At 34.9% G+C, this 15,608-nt stretch overlaps 1 protein-coding gene across 2 annotated transcripts in view; it reads left to right on the forward strand.

The window, feature by feature from the left end:
* LOC149078538 (carboxypeptidase D-like) overlaps positions 1-15,608 on the forward strand; it is a 70,555-nt gene that overhangs the window by 37,649 nt on the left and 17,298 nt on the right. For both annotated transcript variants that reach the window (XR_016193842.1, XM_089240652.1), the window contains exons 2-5: positions 3,329-3,589; positions 9,115-9,212; positions 13,840-14,012; positions 15,119-15,315. Coding sequence is in view for 1 of the 2 variants with exons in the window: in XM_089240652.1 (XP_089096778.1) it covers positions 3,391-3,589; positions 9,115-9,212; positions 13,840-14,012; positions 15,119-15,315 (667 nt within the window). In the remaining variant the exon portion in view is untranslated. The remainder of the gene's footprint in view (positions 1-3,328; positions 3,590-9,114; positions 9,213-13,839; positions 14,013-15,118; positions 15,316-15,608) is intronic.

The raw sequence follows: 15,608 nt of genomic DNA on the forward strand, positions 1-15,608 counted from the left end.
TGTAATTTATGGTAAGCTTAGTTATACAGTACACTTTTTTTTTTTTACTTCATCTATAATTTCCCATGTATAGTTACGAGATTTATGTTTTAAATAGTTTAGTGGGGGAACAAAACCATGGTACCGTATTTACCGAAGACATCTTACCATTGTGTCCAAAACCTTGCTCTGGAAAAAATGGTTCGTAAATAATGGATTTAACAGACTGTAACAAAACGATTCGCAAAAAGGAAACGAAAGAAAAAAACGGACAATGATGTAAATTGTAGTTTGCTACAAATTTTTCCGTTCCAGTACTCAAAAAGGAGAAGAAAAAAATGTATAGCATTCCCAAAAAACATTTTTTTTTCCCACGAGGCCGTGCTATGTTTGTTTCGTGAACCCTTATATACGACTTTCGTGACGAGTTAACTGTCGGTTACGCGTATTGAATTTATATTAATAATATATTTTTTTTACATCACTACTTTTATTGTTACTGCCCTATCTCTCTGTCGGACGAGTTACAGATCACTCGTCCGAAATAAGAGATGCCCTGACCCAGTTTAATTTCCCATAGGGTTTTTCCATGACAAGAGGATATGTTATAGATTAGAGAGAAGCACGCACTTCGCTCTATTGGGTCTCAAGATGCTGTCGCTCGAAAATTACGTGGGTGTCAAGATATTTTTCTACTTTATTACGTCAAGATACCGGACAGAAACTTGAAAAAAAAAAATTATTCGTGTAATATTATGCTGTACACAATTACACATCCTTCTGTTGCTAGACAGGCAGTTCCTTGACCGTGATAAAGCATTACAGTCCCAGTTCTTTTTTTCTTAATGTAAAAAATACTGTATATGTCTGGATAACGTAGCTTCATTATGCAGAGTAAAAGTTGTTACAACTTACGAAATATTTTGTGCTATGCACTTCTTTTGTCATCTAAATCAGTGTTTTACAACTACGGACCGGCAAAAAATAGAAGAAAAATTAAATAGGAGAAACAATTTGCAGACCGACAAAAGAATAAGTAGGAGACAAAAAATAAGTAGGAGGAATAATTTGTGGACCAGCAAAAAAATAAATAAACATAAGAATTAACTTAAGGACCTGCAAAAAATAAATACATGGGACAAATAATTTACATACCGGGAAAAAAATAATAAATAAATTTAAGAATTGATTCTATTTATGGCATTGCGGCAAAAAAATAAATGCGAGGAATATACATTCAGGATCGGCAAACAATAAATACGGAGCAGAAATAATTTACAATCCAGAAAGAAGTAAATGGGAGACATAATTTTGATGGGCAAAAAGTAAATGGGAGAATGGTGAAATAATTTGTGAACGGGTTAAAAAGTAAATAAGTAGGCGAAATGATTTGAAGACCGATAAAAAACGAATGGAAGAAGTAATTACTAGACGAGCAGAAAGTAAATGAACGCAAGAACCAATCTCTGCGGACCTGAAAAAAAAATTGATAAAGGAGAGTAATAATTTACGAACGGGCAAAAAATAAATATTTAGAAGAATTAATTTGAGGATCGGCAAAAAAAAAAAAAAATAAATATGAAAAATAGTTTATAAACAGGCAAAAAGTAAATGGGGAGAATAATTTTGAAGAGCAAAAAGTAAACGGGAGAAATAATTTGCTAACCAGCAAAAAATAACTAAAACGAATTAATAATTTGCGGTGATATTTGTATATAAAATAAATATTACAAATATTACTAATACCACAAATTAATAATATTGATTTGTAGGTATATATAATATTAATTTGTAGGTATATATAATATTAATTTGTGGTTCAGCAAAAGTGAATAAGTAGGAGAAATAATTTACGGATGGGCAAAAAATAAACTGGGAAAGTAATTTTCGGAAGAGCAAAAATAAACGTCAGGAGTAATAATTTGCGGACCAGCTAAAAATAAATAAATGGGAGAATTTTTGAACCGGCAAGAAAATAAAAAAAAATGAGCGAAATAACTTGAGGACCGGTAAAAAATTAATAAATGGGAGAAATGATTTGTGGAACAGAAAAAAAAAAGAAATAAGTAAGGGAAATGATGTATAGGATAAATGATGTATATTCCAAGTAAATGGAAGAAAAAAATTGCGGACCAGCAAAAAAGTAAATAATTAGGATAAATAATTCTAAGACAGAAATAAAAACCAATATAGAGACGGTATTATATTTATTAAATCTAAAATTGTGTAGCGGCTGTATGAATTGGGCGAAATGTTTTGTGGGCCGGTAGGAAATTCCCACGGACCGGTCCGTAGGCCAATGGTTGATGAAATTGCTAGTCTAAATCGCACTATTGTGGAAGGAAAAGCATTGTCGTTATTGTGAAACGGATCTTTAAAAAAAAACTATTTGTGTGTCCCCAAATCGGCTCTTAAATCTTTGTAATGCCTTAAAAAAAAAATCAGGAAAATGTTTTCGAGGTGGCAGTCGCATGGCAAGTTTGGATCAATTTTCTGAAAGGAAGGTCGTCGAACCCGAGAAGGAAATGACTTAATATCATAGGTAATTCGAAAGACGTAGGTTTGAATGAGAAACAAGATTTAATTCCAAGATTAGTAAGCAATCTTCAGAACAGGTGTCCATACCTGCGATACGGGACATGAGCAATAATTAATCACACATGTGTATACAATTTGCATATTATTTTCCTTGTGAAAACCCTGTACTTTTTACGCTCAATTTATCATGAGTAGTATTTTTTGTATTCTATATGACGTAATTAAAAATAAATAAATACGGCATTTTTAACGCATGATCGAGTTCGTTATCATGAAATTTCGCATTTTATTGTGTATAAAACCGGGACATGACAAATCCCAAGCGCATCAAAGCAAGCATTATTCTCTATGGGAATCAGTCAGGACCGCCAGTTATTAGCGTCATAACCAAGGTGTCGTTATAACCAAGTTTGAACTGTACTTGTGTCAGATACTTTACTGAGGAGCCCATTGAATTTAGAAATTCCCTGCGATTAAAAAGTATCGTGAATGTCCCTACTGTGCATTTTTATTTATAGGCCTATTTAAATGGTTTTGTATGTTGTCCGGGTTTCATTAAAAGTATAGTTTTGTTTTTCTGGAAGACAGTTCGTTTTGAACGACGTGCTTTCGTAATTCTGCGGTTTTCCGCCTGATAACAGTAAATATTTCCGCCTTGATTTCTTCGAGTTAATCATTTTCTTCAGCATTACTTTTTTTAATTATTGTATAATGTTCGTGCGGTCATATTTAAAGGCCATGTTCTCTTGTCATAATGTTATTGCTCAATATAATTTGTTTCATAATTTTTTTTCCCCCTTTTCTTTCTTAGGTGCTTTTATTTTCACCTTCCTGTGTGTTCCTAAATACGAAAAAAAAAAAAGGGATCCCAAGATGACGATTAGCAGTTGGAGTTCCTGTTCATTACTCTTCTTCTTTTGTTACGTGGTCAGCGGTCCATTCCAATTCGCCCGTTCTGCGGAAGTGGATTTCGCTTACCACAACTTCCGGGAGATGACGTCACTACTACGGGACATGCAATCTCAACATTCAGACCTGACGAATCTCTATTCCATCGGCAAGTCCATTCAAGGTGAAATTCCTTTCTAGACTTATTATTATCCTTTTAGTTAACATAGATTGACGTTAATTTTCGCACGCAAATACATTTGAATACAATATAGCAAAAAGCATAAAATGATCGAGTACTATAACAAATGATGAAAAGTGATGCAATTAATTTTCTAACAGGAAAAATGACGAGCTTATGGTAATGGAAAAGACTACAAATGTCATTGAATCGGCCTAATGTGTTTAATTAATTATTTTATAAAATTCTGAAAAAGAAAAACATTAAAATTAAATTTTAGGTAAAAAATTTTAACTTTTTACAAATGTTTGTATTTTTTTAGATCTTGAATGAAAATTGCGTTCGGCCTATACGAAGCTGCAGCGTGTAAAAAAAGCCGTGGCGAGTTTTTCTACGAGTTTTTCTCTCTCCCGTTATAATTGTCCGCATGCGGCTTATTCATTCCAGTAGCTTATTTACCGGAAGTTGAGAACGACTGACATATTAATCCCGAAGAATTTAGCAATAAAAACCAGTAATGCCTGTAAAAGTAATCTTAGTTGAACTTGATTTAGTTTTCACTAGTGAATTTTAAATTTATTAAAAACCAAGGTTGTTTAGACATAAAAAAACAAATATGTATTATTTGTTTCATACAAAATTGAAAACTTCACACACACACACACAACTGTTTAATTTAAATTTTCTCTCACTACCAAGTAAGTGGCCGGTGACAGGTTATTTTTTATTATATAAATAGAAGAAATAAAAAATTAAATTCTCCTTCCCTCGTGTCTTACGTCAGTTCCACACAGTTTCTTACGAATTTTCTCTTTGGGAAAGGGCTTCTATTTCCATGATCCATCGTTTATACCACAAGGCCCAATGGCTTTACATCCTGGAAAACATCAGGCTTCACATCCTCAAGGCAAGGTTTTTCGATGTGTTCTCAGGTCAAAATTTTTAGCGAGCTACCCTATACTGATTTTCTGGAAAATTTATTGGGTACAAAAGAAAAGATTGGGACCTCAGGCAACTTCAATTTGGAAGAGTAGCTAAACTTTGCCCAAGAATATTAAGAAGTCATCAACGAATAAGGCAAATAATTTACTTGGTGACTTCTCAATAACTCCAATTACGTATGTACCGCATTTATCTGAGAAACTGATCCATTATCAAGAAGATGCCAAAACAGTGCGCCACGGAATCTTTATGTTTCTGTGAGATTATCCAGAGTCACAACGAAATACTTGGGGTGTGAAATTATATCGAACTTATTGATAGAACTGTTTTTCCCAACAAGTGTGCCGTTAGACACTAGTGTGACCAACACTGTTAGGATAGTACGAGATGAGTATTGTTGAGCACAAGAAGAGTGTTGCTTCGAGATGTTATATAAACAGCAACAAACCTACTGGTATATAGACAGATGCGCACGGTGTCACTTGCGACCAGAGGGAATTTGTGAACTTTAAACATTCCGATTCGAGAATTCCTGGCTGAACATGAAGTTTTATTAACGGTATTACGTACTATTCGAGTCGGAAATCGTGCTGATAATTAAAGGAAAAATCTTTTCTTGCTGAGTGTTTTACTTGAGAAGTCTCGTAACCAGAATTTTTCTCGCAAGTGACGTTTCATCACTGATAAGGAGATAGAAATATTCTACGTTGTAAATTTTTTTCCATTTTACGCAAAAATGGGACGTTTGTTTCGACTGAAAACACGCACATATTACTATTAGTAATACTGTAGTGTGCGTGTGTGTATGAAGCTGAATAAACTTATCGAACTTTCCACAATGCAACACCTGTCTAACTAACCTACGACAACGAGATGTCTCGTGCGTATTTTTTACGTACATTCACCGATAAGAGATGATGAATAAAAACCTTCAGATCATGAATCCTTCAAAACCCTTCATCTCTGAGGATTGTCAGTTTGATGGCTAACACATACCAACCATTTGAATACAAAAACTACTGTGTTACTGAGGAAAAACAACTAGAGGATTCATTAAGAAAAACAAAAACAAGATTAGTTAATATTGCTCTAATTAATGGTGTAATGTAATACTGGATATTATTTGCGCAAACGCTTTTGAGAAGGCGTTTATGATCACGTGAACTGAGATATTTACAAGGCAGCCTCAATGCACTGGAGGGGGAGGAGGCACCTAGGCACGGCCTTAGAGGTCGGTACTTAAGCAGGACGCTGGAAGCCGAAAACGAAAAGGGTGCAGAAATTCAAAACATGTTAAAGCAGCATAAATTTTCAAAGACGGGCATTTATTGGAATGACTTGAACATAAGTGTTTTTATTGAACAAATCCTAAAAACATTGACCTGATAAATGAAATATGTGTCATGTACACATGACACAAGATGATGCGGGCTTACTGGATAAGTGACAGGTAATGGAAACTTCAAGAGGAAAATTTCTCTTGCCTCCCCTTTTCTTCCTTTATACCAGCGTTCCTGTTCAGTTTTAGGTGTACAAGTGTCCCGGACCCCCATTACAATATCTGCTAATATGATTATTGATAAGTATGTAAATTGCTTAAGTGGTACCAGTCAAGAGGGGAGGGGTGCAGAACATCACTTTTCCCGGGAGCCGATGGTGTTTTGACGGCAGTTCATTTTCATACTCATTCTTGTATTTCCCAATTGACATTTTTTCCAGTTGAAACTCTAGGTGACCTATCACTCGGAAAAGTTCTTTAAAAACAACTCAACTTCCAAGAAATGATCATTTTTCTGTAATGCGGTTTATTACGTCCGTAAGTCCTGTCCACAAGAAAGATAAAAAGAAGATTCAGTCGATGTGGTTACAAGGCTATTTCATTTTCATGGAAGGTGTAGTAGAATTTCTAAAACAGGCCAGGAGCTACTCGGATTGCGTTCAAGGTGAATAACACCACTGGATGACGTCGGAATAATTTCGCTATGATGATGTCACTACTTGCAGAGAAAGTCATCCGGGTTATTATTGGGCCCTTAGAAACATTTCTTGTTTCACCCTTTTTTTCTTCTTCTTGAAAGAATCGATAAAATTGCAGGAATTATTCTTTGGAGTTCACCAGTTTTCTTCCTTAAATCTGATGGTGTCAAGCTGAGGAAGGTCAAGGCCTCTTGGAGAATTGAATAGTGATTTCTCCTCTTGTTTCTGGATAAAAATCTCTAGTGAACTGGAAGAAAATCTAATAGCATTTGCAACAACGATATAGCAACAGTAGTGATTCTTAAACGATGTACCTTGGTAACGTACAGTGCAGTGAGATTGATCAGGGGTGCCACGCAATATTTTTATGTATAAAATGATGTTGAATACGCTACGACCGAGGCTCCAAGAGTTTGTCATGGCAATTTCGGGTGACTCCGAAACAAGTGTTCACCAATATTCATCTAGATACGTGATTCACGCATCAAAATTCCGTTTTGCTCCAAATTTCGTTGAGGAGTGAAAAGGGATCCGGAATATTTTTTTTTTCGTCTCCGACATTTCGCCTCCCCTTTGTGATCGTATGAGTGAACCAAGTTAGTGACTGTATGAGTAAGTGGGTGTGAGTGACTATGAGTGAATGAGTGACCAAAGTCAAACAGCAGCTCACTTGTTCACTCATGCCCCCTTCAATTGGTTACTCATACTGTCACTCACTCAATCACTTGGTCACTTAACCACTCATGCGGTCACTCACCCACTCACCTGGTCGCTCACACAGTCAGGGCAGGCGAAATGTACCGGGGTCGAAACGTGCTACGGGTGAAATGTTGGAGGCGAAATTTCCGTAAACCGAGTGAAAATACTCCTTCAAATTTTAGGTTTTTTAATATAGTTATTTTTTTTCGTATAAATACCCATCTTTTACAAAACTGCCTCTTAAATTTTTGAAAAGGAGGAAAAAATTACTCTTAAAAACTTTTTTTTTTTTTGAATAACACTGTTCCAAAGCAATGTTTTTTCTCTAGGGCGTCGTTTCTCAAAGTGTCGTCGCGGCTCCTAGGGGTGACGCCAACCTTTGTCAAGGGCGTCGCGATGAGCTGGAGATATTGATTTGTATGCCGATTTATGATTTAAAGTAGTTATTTTATAAGTGTGTGTGTGAAAATATCTACTAAACTATTCTGGGGAGTCTCAGATAAACTATGAATTGGGCAAGGAAGCCACGGGTGACAAAGGTTTGAAAACCACTGCTCTAGGTTTTGTTCCAAACAATCCTCAGGTTCATCGCCGTTGAGAGACAATTAACTCATTTACCTGTTTTCACCCCACAAGAGACCAGCTGTGTCGGAGTTTTATTATTGCACCTGTAGTTTTGTGTGCATGCAGCGTCGTGCTTGTTACGTGTTGAGTAGGCGCTTTCATCGATGACTTTTGAATTGGCACAGCGTGTATATGAATTGATATTTTTTTTTTGTGAGCCTGCTGCTGGATGAAGCGAGACTTGTTCGGAGATTTCATTTTAAGCTGCGTGCGTATGCGATCGCGATAATGCTCGCGAGCGTGCAAACGAAATGATCATTTACGCAATTTTGTATATACAGTCGAATTCCGTTATAACGAACGCCAAGAGACCGGAGAAATCACTTCATTAAAACGAAATTTCGTTATAAAGGAATTCCAGGTTACCTAGCATTGTTCCTATGTAAACTTACTTAGAGGGATTAGAAAAGTGTTCGTTAAAACGAGATTTTCGCTATAACGGTATTCATTAAAACGAGATTTTCGCTATAACGGTATTCATTAAAACGAGATTTTCGCTATAACGGTATTCGTTAAAACGAGATTTTCGCTATAACGGTATTCGTTAAAACGGGATTCGACTGTATCAGTGGTTCAGTAGAGCAAATGGGGGAGTTGTCACAGATGAAATGCTTGTTGAAAGTGGGAGTCACGCTTCAAAAACGTTTGGAAACCACTGGAAAAAAAATCAATGGCCTGCAACCCGACACGATGCCTGCGGACGCCTTGGCACCCGGGAACGATTAACAGGTTTCTATCCAACATAAAGGTTGAGGATCACTGATGTATCTGTGGTGCATCTCATAACATTGTCATTGTGTGCAAGCGAAAAAACAAAACAAAATTGGGGAAAATATTGCGTTTAAGTACCACAAGATAGAGATAAAATTATATTGGTGGTATTTATAGGGCTATATATACATATTACTACCAACCATTGTATCACAGCACTTAGGGGTGCAGCTGAAGTACCTCCGAATCAGACAGAGGCAGGGAAATAGCTGAATTATCAGCTATTTTATACAGACTCAAAGCAAAATAAAAAAAGAAGAAAGAAAGAAAACAATGGAAAAGAGTCGAGTCTCATTTCGGAGAATTAATTTGAAGACTTCATAACTGTTGTCCGCAAAAATACAGGCATTTCAGGCATACAGAATTTCAACTTACCTACCTAAAAAATAGACATTCAAACTTTTCTTTTATGTATTACAAAGCTTTTTCATAAAAAATAGTTTTTTACTTTAAGATTTTTCTTTGTAGCCTTTATTGAGTATCTTAATCTTGTTAAATTTCATTTTATGAAATAGGCCGTGATTTGTGGGTTATGCTAGTCACTAGTGATCCTACGAGCAATCCCATCTTAAAGCCTAATGTGAAGTATGTTGCCAATATGCATGGGAATGAGGTAATATTTTTTACAAGAATTAATTGCAGCATGAAAAAAAAAATCTTTATTTTTCCTTTTGCATGTGAATATTAGATGAAACCTTCAGCTTCCCTCTTGTAGGGGTCATGGCATGCATTCTGACCACTACAATCATTCTGAAGGGATATTAATTGAAAAAAAACAATGAGACAGCATGAGTGGCATGTTTCTCTTCTTCAATGAGCATGTTTATTTTGTTGTCTTTTTGACACTCTCTCATATCATTTTGCAAGTTTATTATTTCCATTAAAATTTGCTTGCTATAGGCTAATATGTGTTTGATATTATATACAGGGTAATTCAGAAACAATCATCCAATTTCAAAGGGATTTTTTTTAAATTAATGACATAGAGCCATAAGTAATACATGAACAAAAATAGAAAATGTTTGAGTTTTTTACAAATGTTCAATATGACTTCCTTTAGTTATGACTTCTTCCTCCCTTTATGATTTCCTTTCACTAGTAGTGTCAAGGTAACATGAAAATTCTGGTGAAACATGTTCCAATGGAAATCAGATGAAAAATTGTCTGCCTCCATAGCTTCTTGCATGTGAAGGCAGAATTTCGTTTTAGCTCATCACTAGGCTTTGTAATTCATAAATCAAGCAATTTTTATGGTTCATAAAATTGCTTTTAAATCATTTTTTCCCTCAACACACACCAAACAGTAGGCTCAGAAACACTCTGAATAATGATTATCGGCTGCCATTATGCACACAAACAAAAAAACACAGAATGCTTTCTGTCACCATTTCATTTTTTTTATTGAAAGAGCTTCATAAATGACATAATAACGTGATTAATTGTTCATAATCTGAGCATTAAACATTTTTCTTTTATCAAGGAAACATTTAATTTTCTGGATATTATGCTGAGGTGAACTCGGAAAGAAAATTAATCTTGTCTCTGCCGGGACTTTTGAACCCAGGCCCTCCTTGATATCTCGGACTGAGAAAAAGCTATCTATTTCCCTTTTATATTCATGTATTGCTTATCATTCTGTGTTTCGAATTTTTAAAAATACATATAATTTCGAAATTGCATGATTCTTTCTGAATCACCCTGTATTATGTGATTGATATACAGGTTGGGCAAAAAGTCAGTAGAAACATCAAAAATTCATAAAAACTGGAAAAATAAATGAGATAAAAAAATAAAAAACGGTTTGCAGGGTTGGCATTGCTAGGTCACAGGAATCTTTTTTAAGACCGGGGGGAAAAACTCAAAAACAGCCGAAAGGTGGCTCTGACGTACACAAGTCAAAGAAAAGATACAAACAGAATGCCTCTAAATCGTTTATTACAGCAATATGTGTTTCATTTGACCACCACCACAGGGGATAACACATTGCAGGCGAGTCACAAATCCAGCAAAGTGCTGCAGGTCCGGATGTATACATGACACCTCTCTGGGGATCGCATCTTTCAGTTCAGACAGATTAGATGGACCGGATCAATACACTTTTCTTTGACTTGTGTATGTCAGCACCACCTATCGACTGGTTTTTTAGTTTCCCCCCCCCCCTGACTTAAAAAAATTCCTGTGACCTAGCGATGCTAATCCTGCAAACCGTTTTTTATTTCTGTTTTTTTTTTTTCTGGTTTTTATGCACTTTTAAAGTTCCTACAGACTTTTTTCCCACCCTGTAGTTTGTATTTTATTCAGTGTTGTAATACGTAATTGTGATTTTTGTAAGCAATTTTGCATAAGAGGTTTGTTTGAATAATTTCTTCTACATTAAAAAGTATCTGGTACTTTTTACTAATAAAAAGCCCCCACCCCCCCAAAAAAAAACCGATATATCTGCTTTTTTCATTCGATTAAATAATTTTCCGAAGTTGGGACCTATGTACTCATAATCTCTTCACATCTGAGCTAAAACTGACTATTAAAATTTTTTTTGATTAATTTGTGTTTGTTGTAGGTCAAAATGGCATTTAAAAACACAAAAAACTGTTTTAATTAATTAATTAGGGTCGATATCTTTACTAGGACCATGAGTTTGGTATCATATCATGGACTCTCAGCCACCTGCAAAATCAGGAAAATGAAAAATAGTCAGAGAAAGTCACAGAGAAAATGTTCAATATTTGGCAAAAGTCAGGGATATATGAAAATATTAAAAGAAAATTTAGGGAAACATTCTGTAAAGGGAAAAAAAACAAAAATTCGAAATTTGGAAGGTCAAGATTTTGAATTATATTTCTTTCTTCTGGAATTTTTTTCAGGGAAAGCAAGGGAAATCATCAAGCAGATTTTGCTGGGAAATCTCATATGACACCTCAGGTCTTAACTTGAAAAAATTATTAAAAATCTTTTAAACCGTTAAAAATGATAATACACATATGTACCTCAGGAGCAAATATAATAACAAGTCTTACCAGTTTTATATATAATTGAACAACCTGAAAGTCATTCAGCCACCAGACCCCCCTCTAAACTGAAATTACTCGAATTCAGTGTAAAAATTAAATAAAATGTGTTTACGGGGAGACAAAAATAAAGGAGAGGTTTTGGAAAAAGGACTTTTAAAACATTTCAACACCTTGGATTATATGGGGCTCCAATTTTTGAGAATCAAATTATTTAGAATCTTCTGTAAATATAATCAAAACACACATGCACACGCGCATGCACTACTTATATTTGAAGAATCCCTGCATACATATGTATTATCTGTACTCATCCTATTTTAATTTGAAAAAAAATATATTCTGGAATCTTATGAATGTATCAGTTCTACCATAGGAAGAGTTGATATTCTGACAGATGATATTGTTATTCAAGTAATAATCCCTTCCTTTTTAGTCATTTAGAATAAACATAAGAATTAATTTGGTAAATACACACACACAATGAATATCCATTATAATGACAGTTCACAATCACAAGGAAAATTGTCATCATAATGAACTTCTTGTTATAATCAAATTTTTTGCTTTGTCAGGTTATAAAATTGCTGCTTCACATGCATTAAAATGTCTTTTATACAAATACAAATACAATGCCACAACAGGCAAAATGCTCAACGAGGTGGCTGAGAAAAAGATGCCCATTTTGGATCATTTCATTCTAATGTTAACGAATGAGCATAACTCTAGTCATGGAATTGATTTTTGGTGTGACAGTAGTTGATTCTCTAAGGCATTTTTGCATAGAGTTTTGTATCCTCAAAGCGATTTAATCAACCAACTGAACAATTTAAGTCTCAATTATTTTATCAGTCCTCACTTCCATGGCTGTATGGACTCGTTTACATTTTTCCACTAAGCGGAAAGTTTTTAGCACAATTCTCAGTCCTTTGGAAATGACTTCAAACTGTAAGCTCTAGTCCTGTGCTCTGTTAGTCACTGGGAGAGACAAAATTTGAATGAAATCATCACATATTCCATCTGTGTATAGTATGGAATTCCAAAAATAGGAGGGGCGGGGGTTTAAAAATTGGCCTTTTCTGAGTTCATTCCATTAGAACTCTCCCAGAGTAATTTCTACGAAGAGCATGTGCTATGATAAAAGTCATAATGTTTAATTCTTAAAAGACAAAAGGGGAAACTGGCATTTTTTGAGAATGTTTTTGACATTTTAGCAAATGCTTCCTAATTGAAATCCTTGCTGTAACCAAATATTTTTGTATCTTTAGCATTACCTATTTTGACAATCACTTGTAAATCACTCATTATAGCAAGATTCTCATTATAAGCCATATTGGTTATATCAGACTTTTACTGCACTGTATTTCAGAATTATATTTAGATCCTATCTAGATATCAACAAACGGAAAATCCACAGGAAAGAAAATTCATTGACAAGAAAATTAACCCTCAAACGTAAGGCTCTCAGCAACCTAGAAAGTCAAGGAAATGAAACAGTCTGGGGAGGTCAGGGAAACTGCAAAATATTTGGCAAAAGCCAGTGAGATATACAAATATTTGATGAAAATAAGAAAAAACTTCTGTGAAGGGAAGAAAGTGAAACTCAAAAACATTTGGAAAAGATTTTGAATTATATTCAGGACTTTCTCTTAGGGAATGTCAGGGAAATTGTTTACATTTAGCCAGGGAAATGAATAATCAGATTTTGCTGGGAACTCTTTTTTCAACCACCTCGTTGGGTATTTTGCTGTTGTGGCTTTGTATTTGTATGTTTATCACCACATTCTTGAGTGAGTGAGTCACACAGACAGTAAATGGGAAAGAAAGAATGAGTGACTGATAGAACCAGTAAATAAGACAGGGAGTTAGTTTCAGAGAGAATATGTAAATGAGTGAAAGAGTCAAATCACTCTATTGGTCACTCACTTGCTCTCTTGGTCATCCATTCCCCATTCACTTCCTTTCTCAGCTGCTCATTCAAGAATATACATACTATTGAATTAATGATAGTTAATTTTCCTGTCTGCAAATTGTTGTTAGTGATTTTTTGTGAACCATTATGCAGTTATATTCTGAAATTTTAATCATTCAACAAAGCTTGTTAAACAGTGTTCTTTAGATGAAAAAAAGCAACAGCAGGAAAAACTTAAATGCCTATATTGTATTCTAAACTTATTTTATGTCTATGAAATTGTTTTTTTTCTCACACTGCTGGTTCATAAATATTTCCAGGCAGTAGGACGAGAGCTGATGTTGCATTTAATTGCATACCTTGTTAATAACTACCACAGTGATAGCTATGTAAAGTGGCTGCTGGATAACACAAGGGTCCATATCATGCCGTCCATGAATCCAGATGGCTTTGAGAATTCTGTTGAGGGTGAATGCACTGGCGTCCAAGGAAGGTTAGTATTGATTCAAATTAATCAGATGCTGTAAATACATAGAAACAAAAATTTAGTTTTCAGTCTTTAATTTTGATTTTACATGTAATTTACTGAGAATGGTTTTTTCCCCTTTTATGTTGGTTGAAAGTTTGTTTTCATTAATCCTGTTTTGGAAGGCAGGGCTCTTGAAATTTTGCTTTACACAGACCTTTTGTTCCAGTAAGAATAAGGCCAAGTCTAGACAATAAAATTAAGGTTGAGGACCCCTTTATAGAGTAATATTCAGCTTATAATAATGTGAGACCAGTAAGATGTTAATGATTTTCTCATCCAAGCTCACAGATCTCCTTCAACTTTTACAATGACCTCTGATTAAGAATCAGTGCAATAAACCTTGATATTTCCTAGCTCTGCAAAACATCACAATCATTCATTAAATAAGACAGGATAATGATACATTTTTAATGCGAACGAACATTTATTGAAAAGCATTACAATTTCTTATTAAATAAAATAATGAAAATGACACGTTTTTGACAAACACTGTGACAGTCATTTACACATTTATACAAGGATGACGTCACTCTCCGCTACCATACGAAGGTTTTTTAACAACTGTCTGTTGCGAAGATACATTTCGGAAAGAGAGGAAATTCAACAGAGGCACCGAATCTCTCAATCTTTCCTTGGAGCTCGTGTACACTGAAAGGGACCGTACATGGACGGCCAGACCAGACTCAGGCCAAGCTCACAACTGCTAATGCTGCCACCAGATGGCGACTTATACAAAATACTAGTGGTCTAGGGTGTTCACCCGGAAAGTGAAAGGACGTGGGTTCGATTCCCTGCAGGGGCAGTTGAATTTTCTCTCTTTCTGAAATATATCTTCACAACAGCCAGTTGTTAAAAAAACCTTCGTATTTACACATTTGTTGAAAAAAAAAAAATAATAATAGCCAAATCAGCAGTATAGAAAAGTATATTTTCTATCTTCTTTTTCATAATACTTTAGTTTCTTCTACACAATCGCTTACTGTAAATAAAACTCATAACGTTTTTCCAGTTTTCTATGTGCTGTGCTATGTATGCTCTATCGTGTGATTAAAATTGTTTTATAATTTCAGGGGAAATGCCAACTCATACGATTTGAATCGTAACTTTCCAGATTATTTTGTGCCAAATGGAGATCAGCAACAGCCAGAAACCCTAGCTGTAAAAGAATGGATCAAAAATACACAATTTGTCTTGTCAGGGAACATTCATGGGGGAGCTTTAGTGGCAAGTTATCCATTCGATAACGTACCAGCAACGTCACCTACTTGTAAGCTGCAGCTTTTATCAATCACAACAATGAAGTTATCACACACAGTAAATTGTATACTGTTAATATATTTGATTATCAAAACTTTATTTGAATCAGGGACCTATTAACTTAATAGAGTTCCTAGTAACTTGGAAAGTTTGGAAAATGTAGTTTTATAGTCATGAGTCAGGGAAATAATAGATGAACAGCAAATATTTGATTAAACTCAAGGAAAACTTCTGTGAAGGGGAAAAAATTGTGTCTTTTAGAGTTTTGGTCAGGGAAATGATCAAGCAGATTTTGCTTGCTGG

This window comes from Pholcus phalangioides, unplaced genomic scaffold (genome assembly GCF_987345545.1).
Source record: "Pholcus phalangioides strain wild (caught in Gottingen) unplaced genomic scaffold, Ppha-v1.0 ptg000013l_1, whole genome shotgun sequence".
In the NCBI taxonomy this organism is placed as follows: Eukaryota; Metazoa; Arthropoda; class Arachnida; order Araneae; family Pholcidae; genus Pholcus; species Pholcus phalangioides.